The following is a 21215-nucleotide window of genomic DNA, read 5'->3' on the forward strand; positions in this document are numbered from 1 at the left end:
ATGAAGTTGAAGTTACTCCGCCAGCAAAGCTGATTCTAAAGGCCCTTGGCAGATTACATTGACATGGCAACACATAAAGCTAAAATCTTATTGGGCAAAACACTATAAAAAAGTTTAAAATATATAAAGTATAAAACATGACAAAACACATAGATGATAAAATGAAAATCACAAAATAAAAGCAAGATGGTGAAAAGGAGACATAATATTTATGATTTGTGAAAAAGCAGTTTTCAGGTCAGGTTTAAAAAACGGACCCGAGCTCTTATGGTCGTGGCTCTGTGCCCTTGTAACAGAGAAGCTAATCCTTCCTTTGTTTGCCTTTGTAGTGTTCATGTAGTAGGTACACCTCACAGGATAACAACATATATGCCCTTTTGTTTTTTTTTTAAATTTTGGCTCCTGTTTCTTATCAGGCGGCACAGAGCCCGTTTCCTGCCGCCCGTCAGAGAATAGCCAGAAAGCGGGGAAGAAGAAATCCTGTTTGTAAATCACACCGCAGGGACGCTGGCTGTTGCTAAGGGGACTTTTTGATCCTACTACCACCGTCTCATGCTGCCAACAGCGACCGCGGGGCAACTGCTGCACTTCACCGAGCCTCCATCCGAAGAGGCCTGGATGCACTTCAGTTCTCGTGCACGACGCCCGCCCACCCGCCGGCGTTTAACACTGGAACGCATCAGCATAATATGCAATATAATTCTGCTTTTTTTTTCTGCAGTGACTGGGCCCGAGCGCTCAACGAAGCGTTTGTCTGACATAACCGGATGCCTCTCTGCCCCCCGAAACACTTGATAAGCGCATTAACAGGCTTTTTGCTATAAGTTAAAGGTCATATACTGTACAGAGGATATAGCATATTCTGTTTCAAATGCAAGATTTTTACGACAGAAACACATGAGAATGCGGCTGTGTTCAGAATAAACCAATTACATTCAAACTCATGTTAAATAAACACCCGCCGACATTTAAAGTGCCTCTGATTAAGACCAAATAAAGTTTGGATGTTCTCATAGGTTTTTTTGTATTCATTTTACACAAAAACAATCAAGATTTTCACCTTTTAAACCCGAGTAAACAAATACTGTACTAGTTTTATATTAACCTTTTAAAATGTGTTAAATATAATTTACAATTTAGCATTTTGATTATTTCAATTTAATAGAATTATTCAGTTTAACCAGCTGAATTTATTTTATAGCATGTATTTCATATTTACAGTACACTTAAGTTTAACAATTCAATTATTTTTTTAATATAATTTTTTTTTTGCTGAATTGAATTAGTCTGATTTAGTGAATCAATTAATTTTATGAATCCTATTCCATATATTATTATTTATAAACTGGGCAAACATTTTTTTCAGATTATTAAAAATCGAATACTTTATCATTTTAATTGTTCAGTTAAATTCACGGAATCAATACATTTGACTAAATGTGTTTAATATTTTGCTTTTTTTCCTTATCACCCCCCCCCACACACACACACATTTTTCTTTGAAATCAGCCTTGAAATCAATCAATATCAATCCGTCAAAACACTTTATTTGCATATTTTTTAGTTACATACATATACCCTAAAGCGACAGCTGCATTGCTCATAACTAATATTTCAATCAATGTAACCGTCCTGGCACGTTGAAGTCCTCTTGTGCTGCCACAAACCTGAGGCATGATTGACGTCAATGCGAGCTCTTACGTCTGATATGACGTAATCACGTCGGTGCGCTTGGCCATGTGTCCATGGCAACGGCGTGCGCGTACTTAACAAGAGAGAGAGAGAGAGAGAGAGAGAGAGAGTGAGTGAGAGTGAGTGGGGTGGGGGGAGTGATTGGCCACGTTACGTACCCCTCCGCCAGGTTACGTACCCCTCCGCCCTCCGCCTCTCCTCCCTCCCCGACTCCCAGTCAGTGTGGGCGGGCTTCGCGCGGAAGCGAGGGAGGCGAAACACGACACCCAGAGGACAGAGCGAGGCGAGAGGGTAGAAGAAGAAGAAGAAGAAGAAGAAGAAGAAGGGAGGGGCGGGACGAAGGAGTAGGAAGACGAAGAAGAGTGCCGCGAGTGGCGTGAGCGCCGGAGAAGCGGGCGGGCAAGTGAGGGGAAAAAAAGTCAGACAAGAGCGACGTCCTCGCGGAGAAGTCACGTCAAAGCTCGGAGACATGTCGAACGGCGACGAAGATGCGGCCGATGTGGAGTAAGCACTCGCCGGAGAGTTCGCCAAACAAGTTCCTGGAAGAGTGAAAGCGCTTTTCAGCTCGCTTCGACCGCCTTTTTTTTTTTTTTTGACTGGCTTGTTGTCGAGAGAACAACTTTGAAAAGCACCGCCGAGAATTACCGGACCCCAGTCGCTTAGCTCGCCGGAGAGCGAGCCCCCCTTCGGGCGGGCTCGGAGACACGCTAAAGTTCTCTGCCACCAAGCGGGGCGAGGAGGTGCCTGAGAGAGTCGCACTTCAGTCGGCGGAGTTTCGCCAACTTTTACGGGACAAAATGAAGACCCCCGGAGACAACGGTATGTGTACTTTTTCCACTCTTATCGTTTGTTCGTCAAGTTGACCTCCCCTCCTTGTTATATTGGGACCCATTCAAATATAAAATAGTTGTTTTAATACACAAACATTCCAATAATAAGCTAATACTGATCTTATTTCTGATATTTTCCCTTTTCTCTTCTACGTTTTAAAAAAAAAAGTTTCATTTTCATCATGAAATATGCAGCATGACAACAAACCTGTTGATTTCAACCACGCAACAGTTTGCTTCTTGTCAAGAACGCTACTACACATTTAGTACAGTATTTTTTATTTTACTATTTTGGCAAGGAAGTGGATAGTGTTGTTGTCTCCTGCTGGTGATTGAATCACTCCAGGTATAGAGCCGGATATTAACCTAGTCAAGCAATGTGACTTTCTGATAGTCAGCTGAGCTTTACAGTTAGCTGCATGTGTGTGTTGGCTGGTCTAATTCCTGAAATACTTGCGTAAGTTTCTTCTTGCCAAAACAAATCCTAACCCCTTCAGAAAGTAAAAGAGGAAGTGTGAACATTTGTGCCAGCAGGCAAGTTTATTATGTGTGAGTTCCACTAATAAACTTGGCCCCATCCCACTAAATTGACTCTGCGTCTATGAAAGTCTTTACAAGTAGTGGAGTAGTACAACAGTACAGTTGGCAAGGCATACATATTTGACACATTTCTCTCTGGAGTAGTAGGACCACTTTCTGCTCCCTTCCCCCCACCACCATGTCCCCTCCTGACTCCCACTGCACCCATGGTTAGCCCTCCCGCCCGGACCCTCCACATTCCTACACACTCTCACACACCCCCTGCAGCAAGACGAGGCTACCAGGACATCCCCATCGTGAACTTGTAGAGCTTTTATTACAAGGAATTCTATGTTAGTGTGGCCTTCTGGGAAGCTACTATATATTGATTGTGTTTACGGGTCTGATGTATGCCGTGTGCGTGCGCGACTGTGTGTGTTTGTGCGTGTCATCCGTCCTGTGAATGTCAAAAGTGTCCTTTTCCTCTTTAGTTTCTGTCTGTGTTATTAAGGCAAGGAGGTGTTTTAGTTCCACTGTGTACTTGTGATGCTGCAAAAACTAATAATGTCATCATCATCATTCATTTGAAGTTGCGTTTCAGTGTCGAATAAAAAAAAACCGTTCAAAGTCACTCAATTTGGGATTGAGTACAATTTTACAAGTGTAGCTCTAAAGTTGCAATAATCAGAGTTTGCCTTCTTACCAAGTCCCACAAACCTTGAAGAATTTGCTCTGGATCTTCTGTTTCTTCAGCAATGTGACAAGATTTCTGAAAAAGGACAGAAAATGGATAAATGGAACCATTTGAAGATTCAAGAAAGATGGCGGGCCACTTATCACGTTGCTATTTTCTTTAGCTTTTTTTTTGTAGGGATGGGCGAGTATCGGGCCGATACCGGCCCCATTTCAAGGTTTGGGTACTTGTGACGGATGCCAGTACCAACCACCAACGCCTAAAGCAAAAAAAAAAATCAGACATTAAATAAGTCTTCCTTGTGCAACGCTGCAGCTGTTTGACACATCGATGAATCATGACGTGCGTCATAAGAGAGAAAAGTCTTTGTGCAGAATTTTTTTGTTATTGTGTTCGTTGAAATTTTATGTTCTAGCGGTATCATAACTTGGGATTTGTGAGTACTCAAGAGTGAATCCTCATACTGTTATCGATCTGAAGAAAAATGGTATTGAACATCACTACTTTTTGTCACAAAAATTGTTTGAACACGAGAAATCTACAACTTAATTCATATTTTAATTCTATTTTCAGTACCCCCCCCCAAAAAAAAAACCCCATCACAAAGCCTTATATATATTTAATAATATAATAGTATTTTACAGTTGCAAGTGTTTAATTCTGGAAACAGGGATGTGATTTTTCTGCTAATTCGCGGAATTCCGCTTTTTTTATCTCCCCCCAAAAAAAAATTTTCGATTTTTATTTATTTATTTTTTAGTAGTTCATTGTGTATGCACATGACTCCGACAGATAACATCTTCTGCTATAACAAAGACATTTGTGGTATGCTCTAATATGAGTTACTTTTCATTTGGTCATGATACAATTATTTGTTCATGAAATTTGAACTCTTCAACATTATTTATGTGTTAACTTAGTAATCACATTAGTTAGATATGATGATATTCTCAGTGATAGTTTTTAAAAGCAAAGGCAGTCCAATGTTTTTGAATGTGACTGATTTTGAGTTGACTAAAACTGCCATTTTATATGGGATAGTTCAATATACATTGAAAATTTATGCTGTTGTTTTGTCTATTTCTTTGTCATGTGAGTGCATTGAAAGTACTTAAAAACACGGAAAACCCATGAGCTCCGGGGGGCTTCGCCCCCCTTGTCCCCCCACCAGGGCGCTGCCCTGGACCTAGCTGGACCCAGCGGCCCCCAGACCCCCGGCTAAATTTTCAGATAATTTCACTTTGGTCAAATCACATCCCTGTGGAAAGCATGATTTATTCCCCATGACTCCTAAGCAAATGATTTCCACTGTTGTATCTAATCTCATGTCATCACATGCCAATGTTTCGTATCTTTAGGTCGCTTAATTGATTAATCCCATGTGGATGCGTCTGGGAAACATTGCCTAACAACAAATCTGACCTTTTGTAGCCTTTATTGAACTATTTAATCTGGCCCTGCCCTGATCTCACTGATCTCCTGCTGTTCTCCGCATTTGCAATCAGAACGCAAGTTTTAACCTTTCACCCCCCTGCCTTCAGTGCCTTCTCTCCAACGAGCGAGCTCCTCGCAAATGATTATTTCGCTTGGCGCGCAAACGGTCGCTTTATTTTCGGAGTTGCCCTCTGGACGCTTACTTCAATGATGAAAACTTGAACGATGGCTTTCTTGTCATTTGAGCAATCTTTTGATGCAGTTTGAGTGACGAGGCGATCCACAAGTTGTCATCAATCTGCAATTCCGAGTTGCCAATTCCAACTGAATGACTTGTTCTGCTTTTTGGACGGCATACAAACTGCATATCATTAACTCCACAAGCGGAAGTAAACAATGTATAAATCATACACATATTAAACCTTACATAGCATTTAGTTGGCCTTGGCTGACACTTCTGCCTTTGACGGGACAGGACTTGGGATAAAATTCTAATGGCCCCTGGTAGGAAAGAGTTTCCCCGCCCCTGCTCTGCGTCGAGGCGCACATGTAATTAAAACTAGCCTACTGTATTCGTCAGACTTGATCCCGACTACACACTCCATCCCCATTTTCCTCCTCCTTCATTCATCCCTCCTTCTGATGGGATAAGGACTGGTGCGCGTCTTTGTGCGATGGAATTGCATAGTCGCTGGACCCCTGGCTCTGGAGTGGCCTATTGTGTGTGTGTGTGGGGAACGCGGGACAATGGTGGGAGTGGAGGGGGGGGGGGCAGGCCCCCGAGGCTGATTGTGCAAGGACTCGTGGGGGCCAGGGACCCTCTCATTGTTCTGGTAATGGTGCCGAGTGGCGCGTAGTGTGCCGCCCGCGTGGTGAGGAGTGGGCATCCCCGACTCTTTCCCATCATTCAACAGCTAACCATCACCTTTCAATCTTTGGTGCGACACAAAACATAAGCCCGCCTCGGGGTGTGGCATTAAGGGAAGGCTTGTTGACCGCAGTGATGATGTGTACAATCTTGCTCACATTGCTGACCGCAGCAAAAAAAAAAAAAACACACACACAAAACAAAACTAAACACTACCACCTATTATCCAGATACAGTTTTATTGCCTGATTTACGGGCCGGGAAGCCCTGCTGCGATCGGGCTCGGCCAACACGGCTAAAATAGATGGCGCCTTTTAAGAAAACCGCTTATCTTCTGTTTGATCGGCATCAACACGCAAAAAGGCCCGAGGGGTGACATCTTGTGTTTTTATCTCATTCTATTGTACACAAAAAGCATGTGTTTTATGGAATTGTAATACAAACGCCTGGAGCACTAGTTTCAATAACGGGTTTTTTTTTTTTTTATAGAAGTTTTGTTATGGTAGTACTGTAGGTGACACTACTAGCCTCAGTACAACTTGTGTTTTTTAAAACTAAGATATAATCGTCACCACTCTTGGGTAAAAGAAAGAAAAAATGATTCCTGGGTCAAACTGTTGCCATCATAAGAGCGACAAGTGACATGAACTCAACTGCCTTAGTGTGAACTAACCTTAAGAGGAAACTTAATATTGTTAATGATTATTTTTAACAAACAGTTAATCAGTCGATTATTTTGTTTAAAACACACTTTAATTTTCATCCCTTTATTAAAAATAGGCCATTATTTCAAATTGACAGTCCAGAAAATGTACAAACGTAATTTAATTAGGATTCAGTTGCTGGTTAGGTCCGTAACATTTTGAGAAATAAGCAAAATTTTAGTGTTTTTCCAAAAAGTTAAAACAAATGTTATATTTTGATTCAAAACAAAGACAATCCGGTCTGTTTATGGAGGACTACGGAAATCTGAAATTATTTACAGTTGATAACCTGAAATTCTGATGTTTTGGACAATTTTACATTTAAAAAGGGGGCACATTGAATTATAGATTCATTTGGTCATTGAATAGTTGTTGATAAATCGATTAATCATTGCACCTTTACAATATTTACAATGGACACCCGGCTGTTCACGGGGTCATGGACTGGGCCAGGCTGCGCTTAGCGAAAAACCGTGTATAAAAACAGCAGGGGTCGCCATTTTTGCTATTGCAGCAAGTCGGTGTATGTGCAAGGGTCCATTGCCTGGTGTTGCGGGTGTGAGTCACTGCCACAATTTTTTTCACGATTGTCCAGTTCAGTCTCGTTCGGTCGGCTGTGCCGCTTTGATGTGCGGCAGGCCTTTACGCACAGGACAAGCGAGCCTGGCATGCAATTGGGAAGAGCAAAAGGGGCTGAATTTCAAGATTTTTTTTTTTCATAAAATGTTTTCATTGGGCGAAAACGCTCTTAAAAATATAGACCAATCCCAAAACAAGTGTGAAACAAAATCCACGTGTTGTAGTAAGTTGACAAATGACTTCTGGAAGAGAGGAGGGGGGGGGGTTATTGGGGATAGCTGTGAAAATGTCTGTATTTAGCCAGGAATGTGACCAAAGGGAACAATGTGCTCGGCCAGTCGACACTAATGGACCTCCCTGCTATTAGTCGCCCTTGACCATCAGGACCACTGTGGGTGAGTGTGGGGGGGGGGTTGGACCCAATGACCAACAAGGTGGCGTTACCCTTGACGGAAACCACATTAACCTCCCATCTGCCTATTGAAGTCTTATGGATTATCTTCTCATGCTGGACCAAATGGCTGCAAAGTGAAGATGTCCATTGAAAAGTTTGCTGTGCAGCAGAGCTGAACGTGTCCTCGGGCCGAGTCTGTGAACACATTGATTACAAACATAGTGCCAGCCCATATTGACTGTATTAGTTACTGGCTGCTAAGCGGCTGTCTGGGCACGTCTGTGCGGGGACGGTGCTGTTGACTGATAACTTTTGGCGAACACGTACATGTGAGTAATAGCACACACAAACAAACTCACACTCACACACACACACTCAGTGCCGTTTTTTTTTATTTTTTATTGGAATTCTTGGACCTCCCACATTCCTGCTTAGAAGGTTAATAGTTGCCGGCTGTGTTGCATTACGCATGAGGGGAAACACAACAGTCGGTATCTCCGCGAGCCGCTCAAGAACCCACTCACAGTTGAATCGCAGGAGGCATGCGCTTGCACATAGATGTATTCCTGTTGCCTCTTGGAAACAATAGGAATACAGCGTGCTGTGTTCTCGGAAATAGTGGACGGACGCCGTGCAGGCGCAAGCCCAATTATTACGTCGTTGGGTTTAGTAGTTGAATACAAATCGACCCATCCACTTTTTCATCCGGCGGAGAAAAAAAAAGTTCTCTATTGTTCACACACGTACATATGAATCCCATTGCTCACCAAAACAGCAGCATCTACAGAAACACATACGCAGTCTCTTAAGATGACAAGAAATTTGAATCTACCATAAGCTCCCATCACAGTATTCAAGTTGATCTGACACTATGTGGAGACAACATAAATTTCTGTCCGTTTCAGTAGACTGTGTGGCAACCAGTTTCTCTGGTGACTACGAGCTCCAGTCTCGCGCTACTTCCGTGTACAGTCGTAAAGATCATATTGTGTTCTGTGGAGATGCCATTTTTTTCCTGGTCATTTGTTCTACTAGACTCTTGTGTCATCACTCCACAATGTCAAGTGCGTCTTGTCACTCTGATGAATAGGATTGTGAGTCTTAACCGCAAGTTTACTGTTGCTTTGAGACGTCTTTGTCCGCAGTAACAACTTTCCACCAATAGAGGGTTTCAAGACTGAAAAGGTCATGAGTAGTTTACATACAGTAGAATCGTGCGGAAAATTTTGCATCTAAGTATTTTTGTGGTTGATTTATTTGACCCGGTTGACTTTTTTTCCCCAGCCCTAGTGGAGATGAGGTGTTTTCTGGTGCTTAATGTTCAAGACCAATAAACTTCCATGTAGTCGCTCCACAATGTTGTGTGTGTCCGGTCCAGTCTGCGATGAGTGGAATTGTGAGTGTTACTGTGACTTCCCATCACGGTCTTATAGCTGATTTTACGTTATGTATTGTTGGTGATTATGCTTACAGTAGACTTGTGGTCGCTCCACAATGTTGTGTGCTTCCATATTCATGCTAGGACTTTCGCGACTGATTTATTCTGTCCTAGGATTTTGAGTCTTGTTCTTCTTTTGTATTTACTTGTAATAGTCTAATAGTTGGACTTGATGAACTTGTACAAGTCTCTCCATTAGTTAAGTAAATAAACAAAAAAAAAATGTACGCAGAAAGTTATGAATCAGTTTATGACATTTCTTCTGAGCATGCAGTAAGATCAACCTGCAGCTGCCTGTGTTAGTGCGTGCATGCAGGTAATGTAAGACGGGGGGTTTTACGTGGCGGCATTGTCGCGGGGCTGACTCGGTGCGAGGTGCACAGCGGCGTGTTTTTGTAAAAGTATATGGAGTGTGTACAAAAAAGGAGGTGATGCTTTTCTGGCTGGGCAGCTGCGACATGCATGAGGGAGTGCGTGTAAAAGGTATTACTTGTGAACAAAGTGTGTGCGTGCGCGGGTGTGTATCACAGGTGACCACGGTGCTACTGAAACTGATCTGAGCATTTTCACACACACAAACACACAGATCAGGTAACCGTATTCCTGCCATCCATCCAGATGAGAACTTTTATTGTGTACGGAAACAAGACAATCACCTGGCCTGGAGACTTGCCGCTTCTTCACAATCAACATTGCCAAGATGGCTGCATCACTTCGTGTTTGTGACACCATCCCTAATGACATCACAGCCCCCGGGTTCTCATAATCCACCGACAGTAGCTTGGGCCACTGCGGCGCTGTTGTAATGTATACTCCTAATCTTCTTGGATTAGCCCCAATAATGCCGGTCATGCTGAGGGTATCGTTATACGGTAAGGGCTCAGCGAGCAGTGAACCCGAGCACGTGCATTCCAGGCAGCAACTGAGCAGTGGAACAGTCTGGTATCCTTGAGAACATAAAATGTGGCGAAAGAGAAACGGGTTGCCGGGAATTCAAATCGAAGTGCCCCTAAGATTGTACCGTTTGTAAACTAGGCAAAAAATTAGAGGAATATTAAACAAAAATTTGGAGATATAACAGAGATTTTTTTTTTTGTCACTTTGGCTTGGCTTTTTCTTTGGTTTTATCTGTTGTTGTTTTTTTAAACAGCACTACTTAACAACATCCCGGATACAAGCGGCCGAAATGAGTTTCCTCCGCAGGGTAGCCGGGCTCTCCCTTAGAGATAGGGTGAGAAGCTCGGTCATCCGGGAGGGACTCAGCGTCGAGCCGCTACTCCTCCACGTTGAGAGGAGCCAGTTGAGGTGGCTCGGGCACCTGGTTCGGATGCCTCCTGGACGCCTCCCTGGGGAGGTGTTCCGGGCATGTCCTACCGGCGGGAGGCCCCCCAGGGACGACTCAGGACACGCTGGAGAGACTATGTCTCTCGGCTGTCCTGGGAACGCCTTGGGGTCCCGTCGAAGGAGCTGGCTGAAGTGGCTGGGGAGAGGGAAGTCTGGGCTTCCCTGCTAAAGCTGCTGACCCCGAATAAGCGGAAGAAGACGATGGACGGACGGACGGACTACTTAACAACAGGATAAAAAGTGCAATGATGACAAAAGAGCTGACTTATTTACTACAAGCACAGCCAAAACATTTCTGGAAAACAGTCCCGTTGAGTTGCAGCCATTCACTCCACAAGTGTTGTTGTTTTTTTTTTCTTCTTGCTGACCCGTGACAACATGTAGCAGATGATTATCATAATCTGGAGCGCTTGTCAGTTGCATGTAGAGTAATGCATGCACTGCAGTTAGAGCCTCCCTGGATATACAGTGTGTGTGTGTGTGTGTGTGTGTGTGTGTGTGTGTGAGTGTGCGTGCGTGCGCGCGCATGTGACAACGATCATACTGCTGACCTACTGTCCGCAGGCTGCGAAGGCGGCGAGTGGCGCTCCTAACCCCTCTCTAACCCCTCAAGTCCACTCCTAAAGAAAGGCAGCGGTGTTTGAATAGTTCCCCTGGCTATTTTTATCTGGGAATCTGCCTCTGTGCTGGCCCAGGGAAGAAAGGGGGAAGGGGAGTTTGTGTGTGAGTGTCTAGGACAAATATCGAATCTAATTTTGGCTGATGGGAAGTCACTAAAAGAAACTTCACGCCGCTCGCATAGTGGCAACATTTTGTGCGTACACGTGTGCTTGGCGGTCGGGGTAATGAAATGCCGTCTGGCGCCAAGTTAAACTTTCTCTCTTGACCCCCCCCCCCCTCCTTATATCCCCCTCACCCACTCACTTTTCCTTGTCCTCCCTCCCCATCCCATCGCCCCATGTAGGGAATGCGAGCTCACGTTTGGACTGTTGTCAGCCTTTCCTCATTAACCTGCGTGTTCAAACTTGTCCCCCCTCAGTTTGAACTTTGAGCCAACAGCTCACAGCTCAACGTGTGCTGTGCGTTCTCGAAGGCGCGGCTTTCGGTGTCAAAGGTAAAACGTGACTGGTTGTTGATGAAAAGATTAAAAAGTGTGAACGTGCGGCCTTTGGAAATCAAAGCCAGCGTTCTCTATGCGTGAGCTCAACAACAGCTGGGCTGTTTTTGAAGTTTCAGGTGCAGATGCTGTCATGCCAAAAAAATGACGCCTGTCCCGTGTGGTAGTAAAACTGTATTTATATCCACATTTCCACCAAGCTAGGGGTCCAGTTGAGTCATTTTGTTGTGGTATGATTTGGAACGATAAACCCTGATCTGGCTTGGTGAACCTGATCTGAGTTTCCACTGTGGGCAGCATAGGCGTGACAGCCACAACTGCGTCATTAGGTCTAACAGAAACCAGATTTTTGATACACATACTGTACTTTATATAAACTAGGGATAAACTTACTAATTGATTGTTGATTAATCTCAACAAGTGTGTCAACCATGAGAAGCTGAGACCATGCGATAACAATTTTGGGTAGCACTAATCTACTATTTAATAATGACATGGAAATAGAACTTTAGAAGATTTACTTTCTTTCTGGCAAATTGCTGCTGGTAGATTTATTGGCATGTCCCGTTCAGATCAAAAAGAACTCGCTGAAATGGGGAATTACTGTATCCAAAGTGCACTTTTAGGCCACCATTGAACTTCGTGCATTCAGATAATCTGATGTCTGATGACGCCACTTGTGTAGCACTGAGTCTAGCGTGTTAAACTACTCACTGGCGACAGTCTGATTCTGGACGTTCCACCGACAGCGCCGAATACGTTTTGGCGCTTGCCGTTGAATGTCTGATATGGACCGCCCCACCCCACACTCCACCTCGTCCTACCCGCCACCCCTCGCGACTAATTCCAAATACATTTCAGCGCCGGTCAATTGTCAGACGCAGATGTGGGCCGTTGACCAATATTTTCCCAGCCCGATTCTCTGTCCTGGGCCACCAGGCTAAGCAAGTTTTTTAGGAAAACCCGGTCAACAGCAATTGTTGCTGCCCCAAATCTCGCCACTACAAGCGGCAACATAATCGAATGACAACAAATCAATTACCAAATTAATCAAAAACTATTTTAATAATCAAGTAATCGTTATAAGCCGTTGTTTAACTCTTTGCCTGCCAGACGTTTTCAGAAAAGGGATGCCGTGGGTGCCAGCCGATTTAAGCATTTTGACTGATCTTTTGACTGATCTTTCAAGGTCCACAGAAAATTATGTGTTTGGACTATGGAAACACACATACGACCAAATGAAAGATTGGACTCTCATCTTTCATCAGAAAAAAAGTTTGTTTCTACCTTATTCCGTTTTTGAGTAATCAACAATAGAAAATAGTTAGTTTCACCTCTGTTTTGAAACAAACGTCTTTTAACGTCTTTGGCACTCCTCCATAGGATTTTACTAAACGTTATTTAACGTTTTTGGCAGTCAAAGAGTTAACTTAAAGTTATCCACATCCTCTGATTTGAGAACCTCAACAAAATTATTCTCTGATTACAGGGAGTCCTCCAGTTACGGACGTCCATCGAGCAGGTCGACTCGCCATCAGGCGCGTCACATTTCCGTGTTTAAGTTGGAATTAGCTCTGCTCTCCCGTCCGTCAGCAATGAATGTCTGTGCGTAAAAACACGAAATATTGTTATCATATTATATATATATATATATATATATATATATTGGAATCCACATTTTCTCGAGATTTACCTGCCGTCTCATGTTAAACGATCTCAAATGATGGCTACCATCTGACTGTCCGCGGCAGAAGGAGCCATGAGATGTTGTTTTGGAAGTAACTCTGGTGTTTGCGCACACGCACACAACCCACGCACGCGCCTCTGTAGGGGAGTGAAACCTTTTTAAGCATCGATTGACCTTCCCGTCCCACCATCCTCTGATGCCTCTCGCTATCACTTCTGGTGTCACCAATCCGTGCCGGAATACCCCAGTGACGGCTCGTCTTCCATTAACCTCCTCCTTTTTCCAGCGCTCGCCCTCGCGCCGGCTTCATGTTGTTGTGTCCTTCTTTTTCCTTGTCTTGTCTTGTCCAGCTCACTCGACTCACTGATACAACGCTTGATGTCTGTTAATATGACAGTTTGTTGGCCTGTCAGTCAATATTTAAACCAAAACCACTTTTTTTTTCTTGACGTTTTTCTCAAATGTAAAACTTTAAGAGCAATAACAATATTTCACTGATGGTTGGGTTTCCTTTACAGTTTTTTGCAACGTCCCGTCACGAGATTTCATAATTCTCGTAAAAATCTAAAATGAAAGGAAATGATCTCGCCAGGCGTTTGCTTGCTGTCTAAATTAGAGGTTATATTGTCGTATATTACCTAGGAGGGTGGAAAACTGCCGGGTGGACATCGTCCTCCATATTCCTTGCCCATGGTGTTTATACAGAACTGAGATGTGGGGAAAACAGTGAAAAAAAAATCCAGCTTTTACAGGCAGTGTGAAAGAGGATAAAGTTTGGATGGTCCCAAACCTCAAACGTAAAGCCCGAGGCCGCTCAGATTAGGGACCTCCAGCCGGTATTTAAATCGTTTTACCCGCCAGCCATCCTCCTCTTAAAAATGCTGTGTTTGTTTTTGTTCTTTTGCTTTCCAGGTGTGTGTTAGCATATTTGTGTGCGCGGCTGCGCTAGCCTAAAAGAAACTGAATAATGCATCTGATCATTGGAAAGGTATTTATAGGAAAGCAGAGCGATGAAAGTTTAATGACCGTGCCGGCCATCAGTGCCGAGCATCATGTAGCCAAGACGTACGGCGCACACACATGAACGCACACCCACAAACTGGCTGGTCTTGTAAAACCTCTCTGGGAGTTTGTACATAACAACTTAGTCACTTTGTTCGTTCTGTCGCGGGGTGCGCTTGTGGAAGGGGATTAAAGTGCCTAAATGGCAACACGCGTGCTGATTGCTTCAAGAAACCGCACACGGAAATGTTGATTTCAATACAACAGCCTCCTTCGTGAACATTGAACTGTTTCCTTAAGCCAATAATAGATTGAGTTCATGTGATCCAGGGGCAAACTTGCCATTATAAAAAACTTCATTCGGCATGTAGAATTCCCAATTTCTCATTTGTATTCAAAAGAAGTTATTAAAAAAAACAAAAAAACAACCTTGAACTTGACTTTTAATTCTCTCTTTGATGGACGCATGGGGCAGGGTGGGGCCAATGGGGCCCGGGGATCCTGGGAATGAATCCACCCACTACAGAAGATATGAAGGGCCGTCCGTCAATGCCGTTAAATGGCAGCTGTAGATTGAAAAGCGAGTTTTCATTCTCCGTCTATTAGGATTGTCGACTTCGGATTCTGACGTATTCGGTTAATGTGAAGGGTATGAGATTTCGAACAGTTTTCAGGTGAATTATTGAGCACAAACTCGCGTGCACACACACACACACACACACACACACACATACTCACAAAATATATATAAAAAAGAGAGAGAGCAACAGGGATGTGATTTTTCCGCTAATTCGCGGAATTCCGCTTTTTTTATCTCCCCCCCAAAAAAAAAATTCTGATTTTTTTTTTTTTTTACTAGTTCATTGTGTATGCACATGACTCCGACAGATAACATCTTCTGCTATAACAAAGACATTTGTGGTATGCTCTAATATGAGTTACTTTTCATTTGGTCATGATACAATTATTTGTTCATGAAATTTGAACTCTTCAACATTATTTATGTGTTAACTTAGTAATCACATTAGTTAGATATGATGATATTCTCAGTGATAGTTTTTAAAAGCAAAGGCAGTCCAATGTTTTTGAATGTGACTGATTTTGAGTTGACTAAAACTGCCATTTTATATGGGATATAAATACAATATACATTGAAAATTTATGCTGTTGTTTTGTCTATTTCTTTGTCATGTGAGTGCATTGAAAGTACTTAAAAACACGGAAAACCCATGAGCTCCGGGGGGCTATGCCTCCCTTGTCCCCCCACCAGGGCACTGCCCTGGACCTAGCTGGGTGCCAGCGGCCCCCAGACCCCCGGCTAAATTTTCAGATAATTTCACTTTGGTCAAATCACATCCCTGGAGCAATGATGATATGTTGAATCAGTAAGATTACCATACAATGCTGATCTCGCTCTCTTTCTCTCGCGCTCTCTAAAAAAAAAAGGGATTGTCGACTTCATATTGTGGGCAGCCAGGGCACACAAATTTTGTGGTACTAACACTTAGATGCTCACTGAACTGACGTCTCGGAAGTTTTGGTTGAATTGTAGGAATTGCGTGGAATTTCCACTTGATAGCTTTCACTACGTATGACCTAATGACCATGAGCAAGATAAAGGCTTGGTAATAGTGCTCTGAAGGCATTGGGTTAAACAGCAATGCTGGGTTGTGTGTGTGTGTGTGTGTGTGTGTGTGTGTGTGTGTGCGCGCGCGTGTGTGTGTGTGTGTGTGTGTGTGTGTGTGTGTTTTTTGCCCTGGTGCCTTCGTACAGTAGCCCTGCCCTCCGTCACAATAGTTTTATCCATGTCCATTTTTAGCATCAGATGTGGCCTCATGAATTGCGTAACTACCCGGCAGTTGCATACGGGAGCAGACACACACACACACACACACATACACGCACACACACACACGCAATAAGGCTAAGTGGACGTACACACAAAGTGATTTAGATGGGAGTTCATCATTTAACTCTTTGACTGCCAGACGTTTTCAGAAAAGGGATGCCGTGGGTGCCAGCCGATTTTAAGCATTTTGACTGATCTTTCAAGGTCCATAGAAAATTATGTGTTTGGACTGTGGAAACACACATACTGCCAAAACAAGATTGGACTCTCATCTTCCATCAGAAAAAAAAAGTTTGTTTCTACCTTATTCCGTTTTTGAGTAATCAACAATAGAAAATGGTTAGTTTCACCTGTTTTGAAAAAAAAACCCCGTCTTTTAACGTCTTTGGCACTCCTCCATAGGATTTTACGAAACGTTATTTAACGTTTTTGGCAGTCAAAGAGTTAATGAAGAGAACAGAGCATTTTATGCCCTAACTAACCATTCACACATTGTGATAGAAGCACTTTGCTACGAATCTGTTTTAGTTTTAATCAGCCTAAAAGTCCCAACTCAACAGAGGTTTTTTTTTTCCTGAAATTGTTCCCTCATTGATATTTTCCAAAATTATTCAGCCCTACTCAGAAGGAAGATAACTTCTGGGTCAACTTGAAGTTGTTGATACTGACCAACAACGTAGAACAAATCTTTTCCAGGCATTGCGAAACGCGCTTAAATGGAGATAATCGGGCGGAACGGTGCAGCGTGTGGACGAGGCGATGAATAGAGCATGATCGAGCATCTTCACTAAGAAACTGTTGATGTGTTTACGACCACTTGATTAGTAAAATCCATCTGGGGTCGCGACGAGTGCCGCTAATTAATAAAAAGGAGCAATCGCGACGAGAGCGCGGCAGCGCTGTAATTGACAAAACACCCAATTTCAAGGAAAAGCTTTCATGGTTTGACTTTTCAGTGGGAGTGATGAACGCAGTTCATATCAATAATGACGCGTTTGTGTATGCGTTACCGTGGAAACGAGTCCTAAGTGCAGCGCTTTCAGAGATGGACTAAACGAGAAGAATGAAAGCGAAAGAGCCGTAGTGTTCATTTTAGTGAGTCACGTCGGGGTCTTCTCGCAGGCTTTTATTGATTTATCAGTGGATCCCCTGCCGCAACGCTCGCTTGCGCACGTGTAGGTGTTGTTTTCGTCTGGCCCAATGATTCGCCAGGTTCTTAGGACCCATTTTGCCTCAGGTTAGTTGGCTGAGGAGGAGGAGGAGGCGTGAAGAGGTGTGTGTGTGTAGGATCTGTGCATTTCAGAATATTAGGAACACTGTAAGTTTGATTAGAGCGCAATGTTATAAAACTCAAGCAGGCATTGCTGTTCCTATTGGGCTTTTTTTGGATTATTTTATCTCTTCAGTGTTCATTAAAGTGGTAGTTGTGAGCACTTGCGCCTTCCCATTCTGAGGTTAAGGATTTGAATGTCGGCTCCGGCCCACCTGTGTGGAGTTTGCGTGATCTCCCCATCCCTGCCCGGGTTTTTACCGTTCCTAAAATATGGATGCTTGTTAAGTACTTGAAAGACTGACAATTGTGATTAGCCTCGAATGTTAATTGTCATGAGACGATGCCCTGTTATTGGCTGGCGACCAGTCCGGGCTGTACTCTTCCTCTTGTCCAAAGTCCTTGTGACTTCAGGTTATAGTTCACAGGGATGTGATTTTTTTCCGCTAATTCGCGGAATTCCGCTTTTTTTATCCCCCCCCCCCCCAAAAAAAAAATCCGAATTTTTTTTTTATTTTTATTTTTTTAGTAGTTCATTGTGTATGCACATGACTCCGACAGATAACATCTTCTGCTATAACAAAGACATTTGTGGTATGCTCTAATATGAGTTACTTTTCATTTGGTCATGATACAATTATTTGTTCATGAAATTTGAACTCTTCAACATTATTTATGTGTTAACTTAGTAATCACATTAGTTAGATAGCGTTAGATATATATTCTCAGCAAAGGCAGTCCAATGTTTTTGAATGTGACTGATTTTGAGTTGACTAAAACTGCCATTTTATATGGGATAGTTCAATATACATTGAAAATTTATGCTGTTGTTTTGTCTATTTCTTTGTCATGTGAGTGCATTGAAAGTACTTAAAAACACGGAAAACCCATGAGCTCCTCCCCCCACCAGGGCACTGCCCTGGACCTAGCTGGGTGCCCCCAGACCCCCGGCTAAATTTTCAGATAATTTCACTTTGGTCAAATCACATCCCTGAGTTCATGAAAACGAATGAATTAACTACAATTGAAAACTAACTTTTGCTAATTAAATAAAGTGAAAATAAAATGCTAAAAACAAACAAACTAGCTGAAACCACAGTGATCGGCTCGACCGTTGTGGTCGGTGCGCCCCTGCGAACTGTTCCTTGTGGGATGCCCTGTCGCTCTATAAAATCCCACCCAATATCCCATGTGTAAAAGACAAACTTAGATCAATGCTGGATGTTCTGCTATTTGTCTCGAATGCCGCCTTTTTGCAGTAAACCTCTTTATTAACAAAGAAAAGGTCTCATATTACTTTTGTTCCTTTAATTTAAGCCATTAGAAGAAGCATACCGCCTGTTCATGGCCTTTCAAAGCTTCACACTTCCGGACAACTAGTTACATTGTTGAAGATTATTTATGCATTTTAAGGTGGTTTAGCGTAACCGCATTATGACGGATTGGATGCCATTCATTTCCCACGGCTTGAAAGCCACTGGCACACACACGGCCTAACCTGTTTGGCGTGCGCGCCGGCGCTAACGCACGGCGCTTGTTTGAAGATTACAATCGGTCTCACTTGAGCCCGCGTCATAATTTGATGAGCTCCGTTCAGACGAGCCGGTTAATCCAATAAAATCTGACGCTGGAGCAATGTGTGTGTGTCACACAACCCCTTTTACACACCGCTTTAAGTGCACAGATATTCCCATGTATGCATACACATCAAACACACATAAGCGAGGTACTGCCACATGTTGGTCGTTATTCCATGCGGAGGTAATTGCTCTCTCTGTGTGTGTGCGTGTGTGTGTGTGTGTGTTCGTGTGTGTACGCTGAACTCTTACATAACCGCATGCAGCCACTGACAGAGGGTAGAAAGTTCATTTCTCGCTATCTCCTCTCCCTCGTTCTCTCTCTCTCTCTCTCTCTCTTTGCCAGTCCATCTTTTATCTTCGTCTTCCTTCCTTTCGTTCTCTTCCTGCTTCACCTCCTATCAGCTCACACCTGCTGCTTTGTTGTTGTTTTTTTTTAAACTTAGAATACATAATATAATCATTTTGCAGTGTTCCCTGACTGTATTATGGTTCATCGTTGGCATCCGTGCTTTATTGCAAATTTTCTTTTTCAATTTGTTCTTTGCGTTTATTTTAATTGTAGTCGTCCCTCACTATATTGCGGTTCACTTTTTGCGACTTTTTTTTTTTGATTAGTTTTCCGTTCAGTGCCACGAAACCCAACCCAATCTTTTTTTTTTTTTTTTAACTTTTACTTTTTTATTTCATCATTCTCTAATGCGTATTCCGTCCATTTATTGAATGTTGCAGGAAAAGAGACAGAAGCTGCTTTTCCTCGCAGCTCTCGCAAATGTGTTTAAATGAGTTGTAATAAGTTTAGGTTTGTTCCAATAAGTTTGAATACCTTTAAAGCGTGTGGGAGGGGTAAAGTATAACTATAAAATAAAACAAAATTGTGAATTTTCACTATTGCAGGTGTGTCTTGAAAAACAATGTTACAAAGTTTTTTAAAGCGTTTTAATAATAAGAGTCAAGTCAAGTTTATTTATATAGCCCTTATATAGTTAAAGGGCTTCACATGCCTTCAGTTGACAAATATCAACGACATCCCCTGATCGAACCACAGGAGGCCAAGGAAAAACTTTAAAAAAAAAACACACACATCATAATGTGTGTTGATTTTCACCTTTTCTAACTTTTCTATGATATCCCAATTTGTTGAGATGCACGTGTGGTGTGTACTATACTTTCTTTACTCATTACGCTTTACATTACTCTGACAAGTGGCCATTTTCGTGCCGATTAAAGCAACCCTCAGAAAGGGTTAAGGCGGGCCAGAATCAAACCAGGTGTTGCATCCGGGTCAGGCCAAGATGATGTCGTCTGCTTGTGTGTGTCTGCACTAAAAGATGCTCTATGCTACACTGTAGTTGTGTGTGTGTGTGTGTGTGTTCAGTTAGACGTATTGTTCTGCGGAGGCCATTAGCGTCTATTGTTCAACTTGTCTCGCAGGTCGGTAAGAGCGTCCTGGCAAGGTACGGTACAGCAAGGGACAGGCAGGCCTGTCTTTTCCCGCCGATGCCCCCTTCCCTCCATTTGCTGTGTTTTTGCTCTACGGTTACATCATCATCAGCCGTTCTCTCGCTTTCTTTCTCTCTCTCTCGCTCTCTCTCGCTCTAGCTCACTCTGTCGGGTTCTTGCATAACATGCAGCTTTATTTTCCTCCATTCGACGATTCTAATCTTCCCCCATGAGTCAGAGCAGAGCTGACCTGCGCCTGCTTATTGAAATGAGGGTGCGACAATTGGTTCATAACGATCCTAAGGGTAATTAATAATTAAAGGCGGTGTCGTGTTTATTGTTTAACCTGGTCTTGTAATAAGACAGTTCAAAAGGTCTGGACATGTCTTGTAGTTGGTTTTCTTTCAATGTATCAATTTAACACATTATTGGTCATTTTAGAGTGTCATGATACAGGGATGTGATTTTTCCGCTAATTCGCGGAATTCCGCTTTTTTTATCTCCCCCCCCCCCAAAAAAAAATTCTGATTTATTTTTTATTTTTATTATTATTTTTATTTTTTATTTTTTTAGTAGTTCATTGTGTATGCACATGACTCCGACAGATAACATCTTCTGCGATAACAAAGACATTTGTGGTATGCTCTAATATGAGTTACTTTTCATTTGGTCATGATACAATTATTTGTTCATGAAATTTGAACTCTTCAACATTATTTATGTGTTAACTTAGTAATCACATTAGTTAGATATGATGATATTCTCAGTGATAGT

The 21215-nt window shown here is 42.8% G+C and overlaps 1 protein-coding gene across 1 annotated transcript in view; it reads left to right on the top strand.

Annotated features, from left to right (window-relative positions):
* The first annotated feature begins 1950 nt into the window (after nt 1-1950).
* Nucleotides 1951-21215, top strand: part of erfl3 (Ets2 repressor factor like 3) — a 54659-nt gene continuing 35394 nt past the window's right edge. Inside the window, exon 1 of the mRNA XM_077574552.1 lies at nt 1951-2511. Within this exon, the coding sequence (XP_077430678.1) occupies nt 2490-2511 (22 nt within the window). The 5' untranslated portion in view covers nt 1951-2489. The remainder of the gene's footprint in view (nt 2512-21215) is intronic.

This window comes from Vanacampus margaritifer, chromosome 9 (assembly GCF_051991255.1).
Source record: "Vanacampus margaritifer isolate UIUO_Vmar chromosome 9, RoL_Vmar_1.0, whole genome shotgun sequence".
Taxonomy (NCBI): Eukaryota; Metazoa; Chordata; class Actinopteri; order Syngnathiformes; family Syngnathidae; genus Vanacampus; species Vanacampus margaritifer.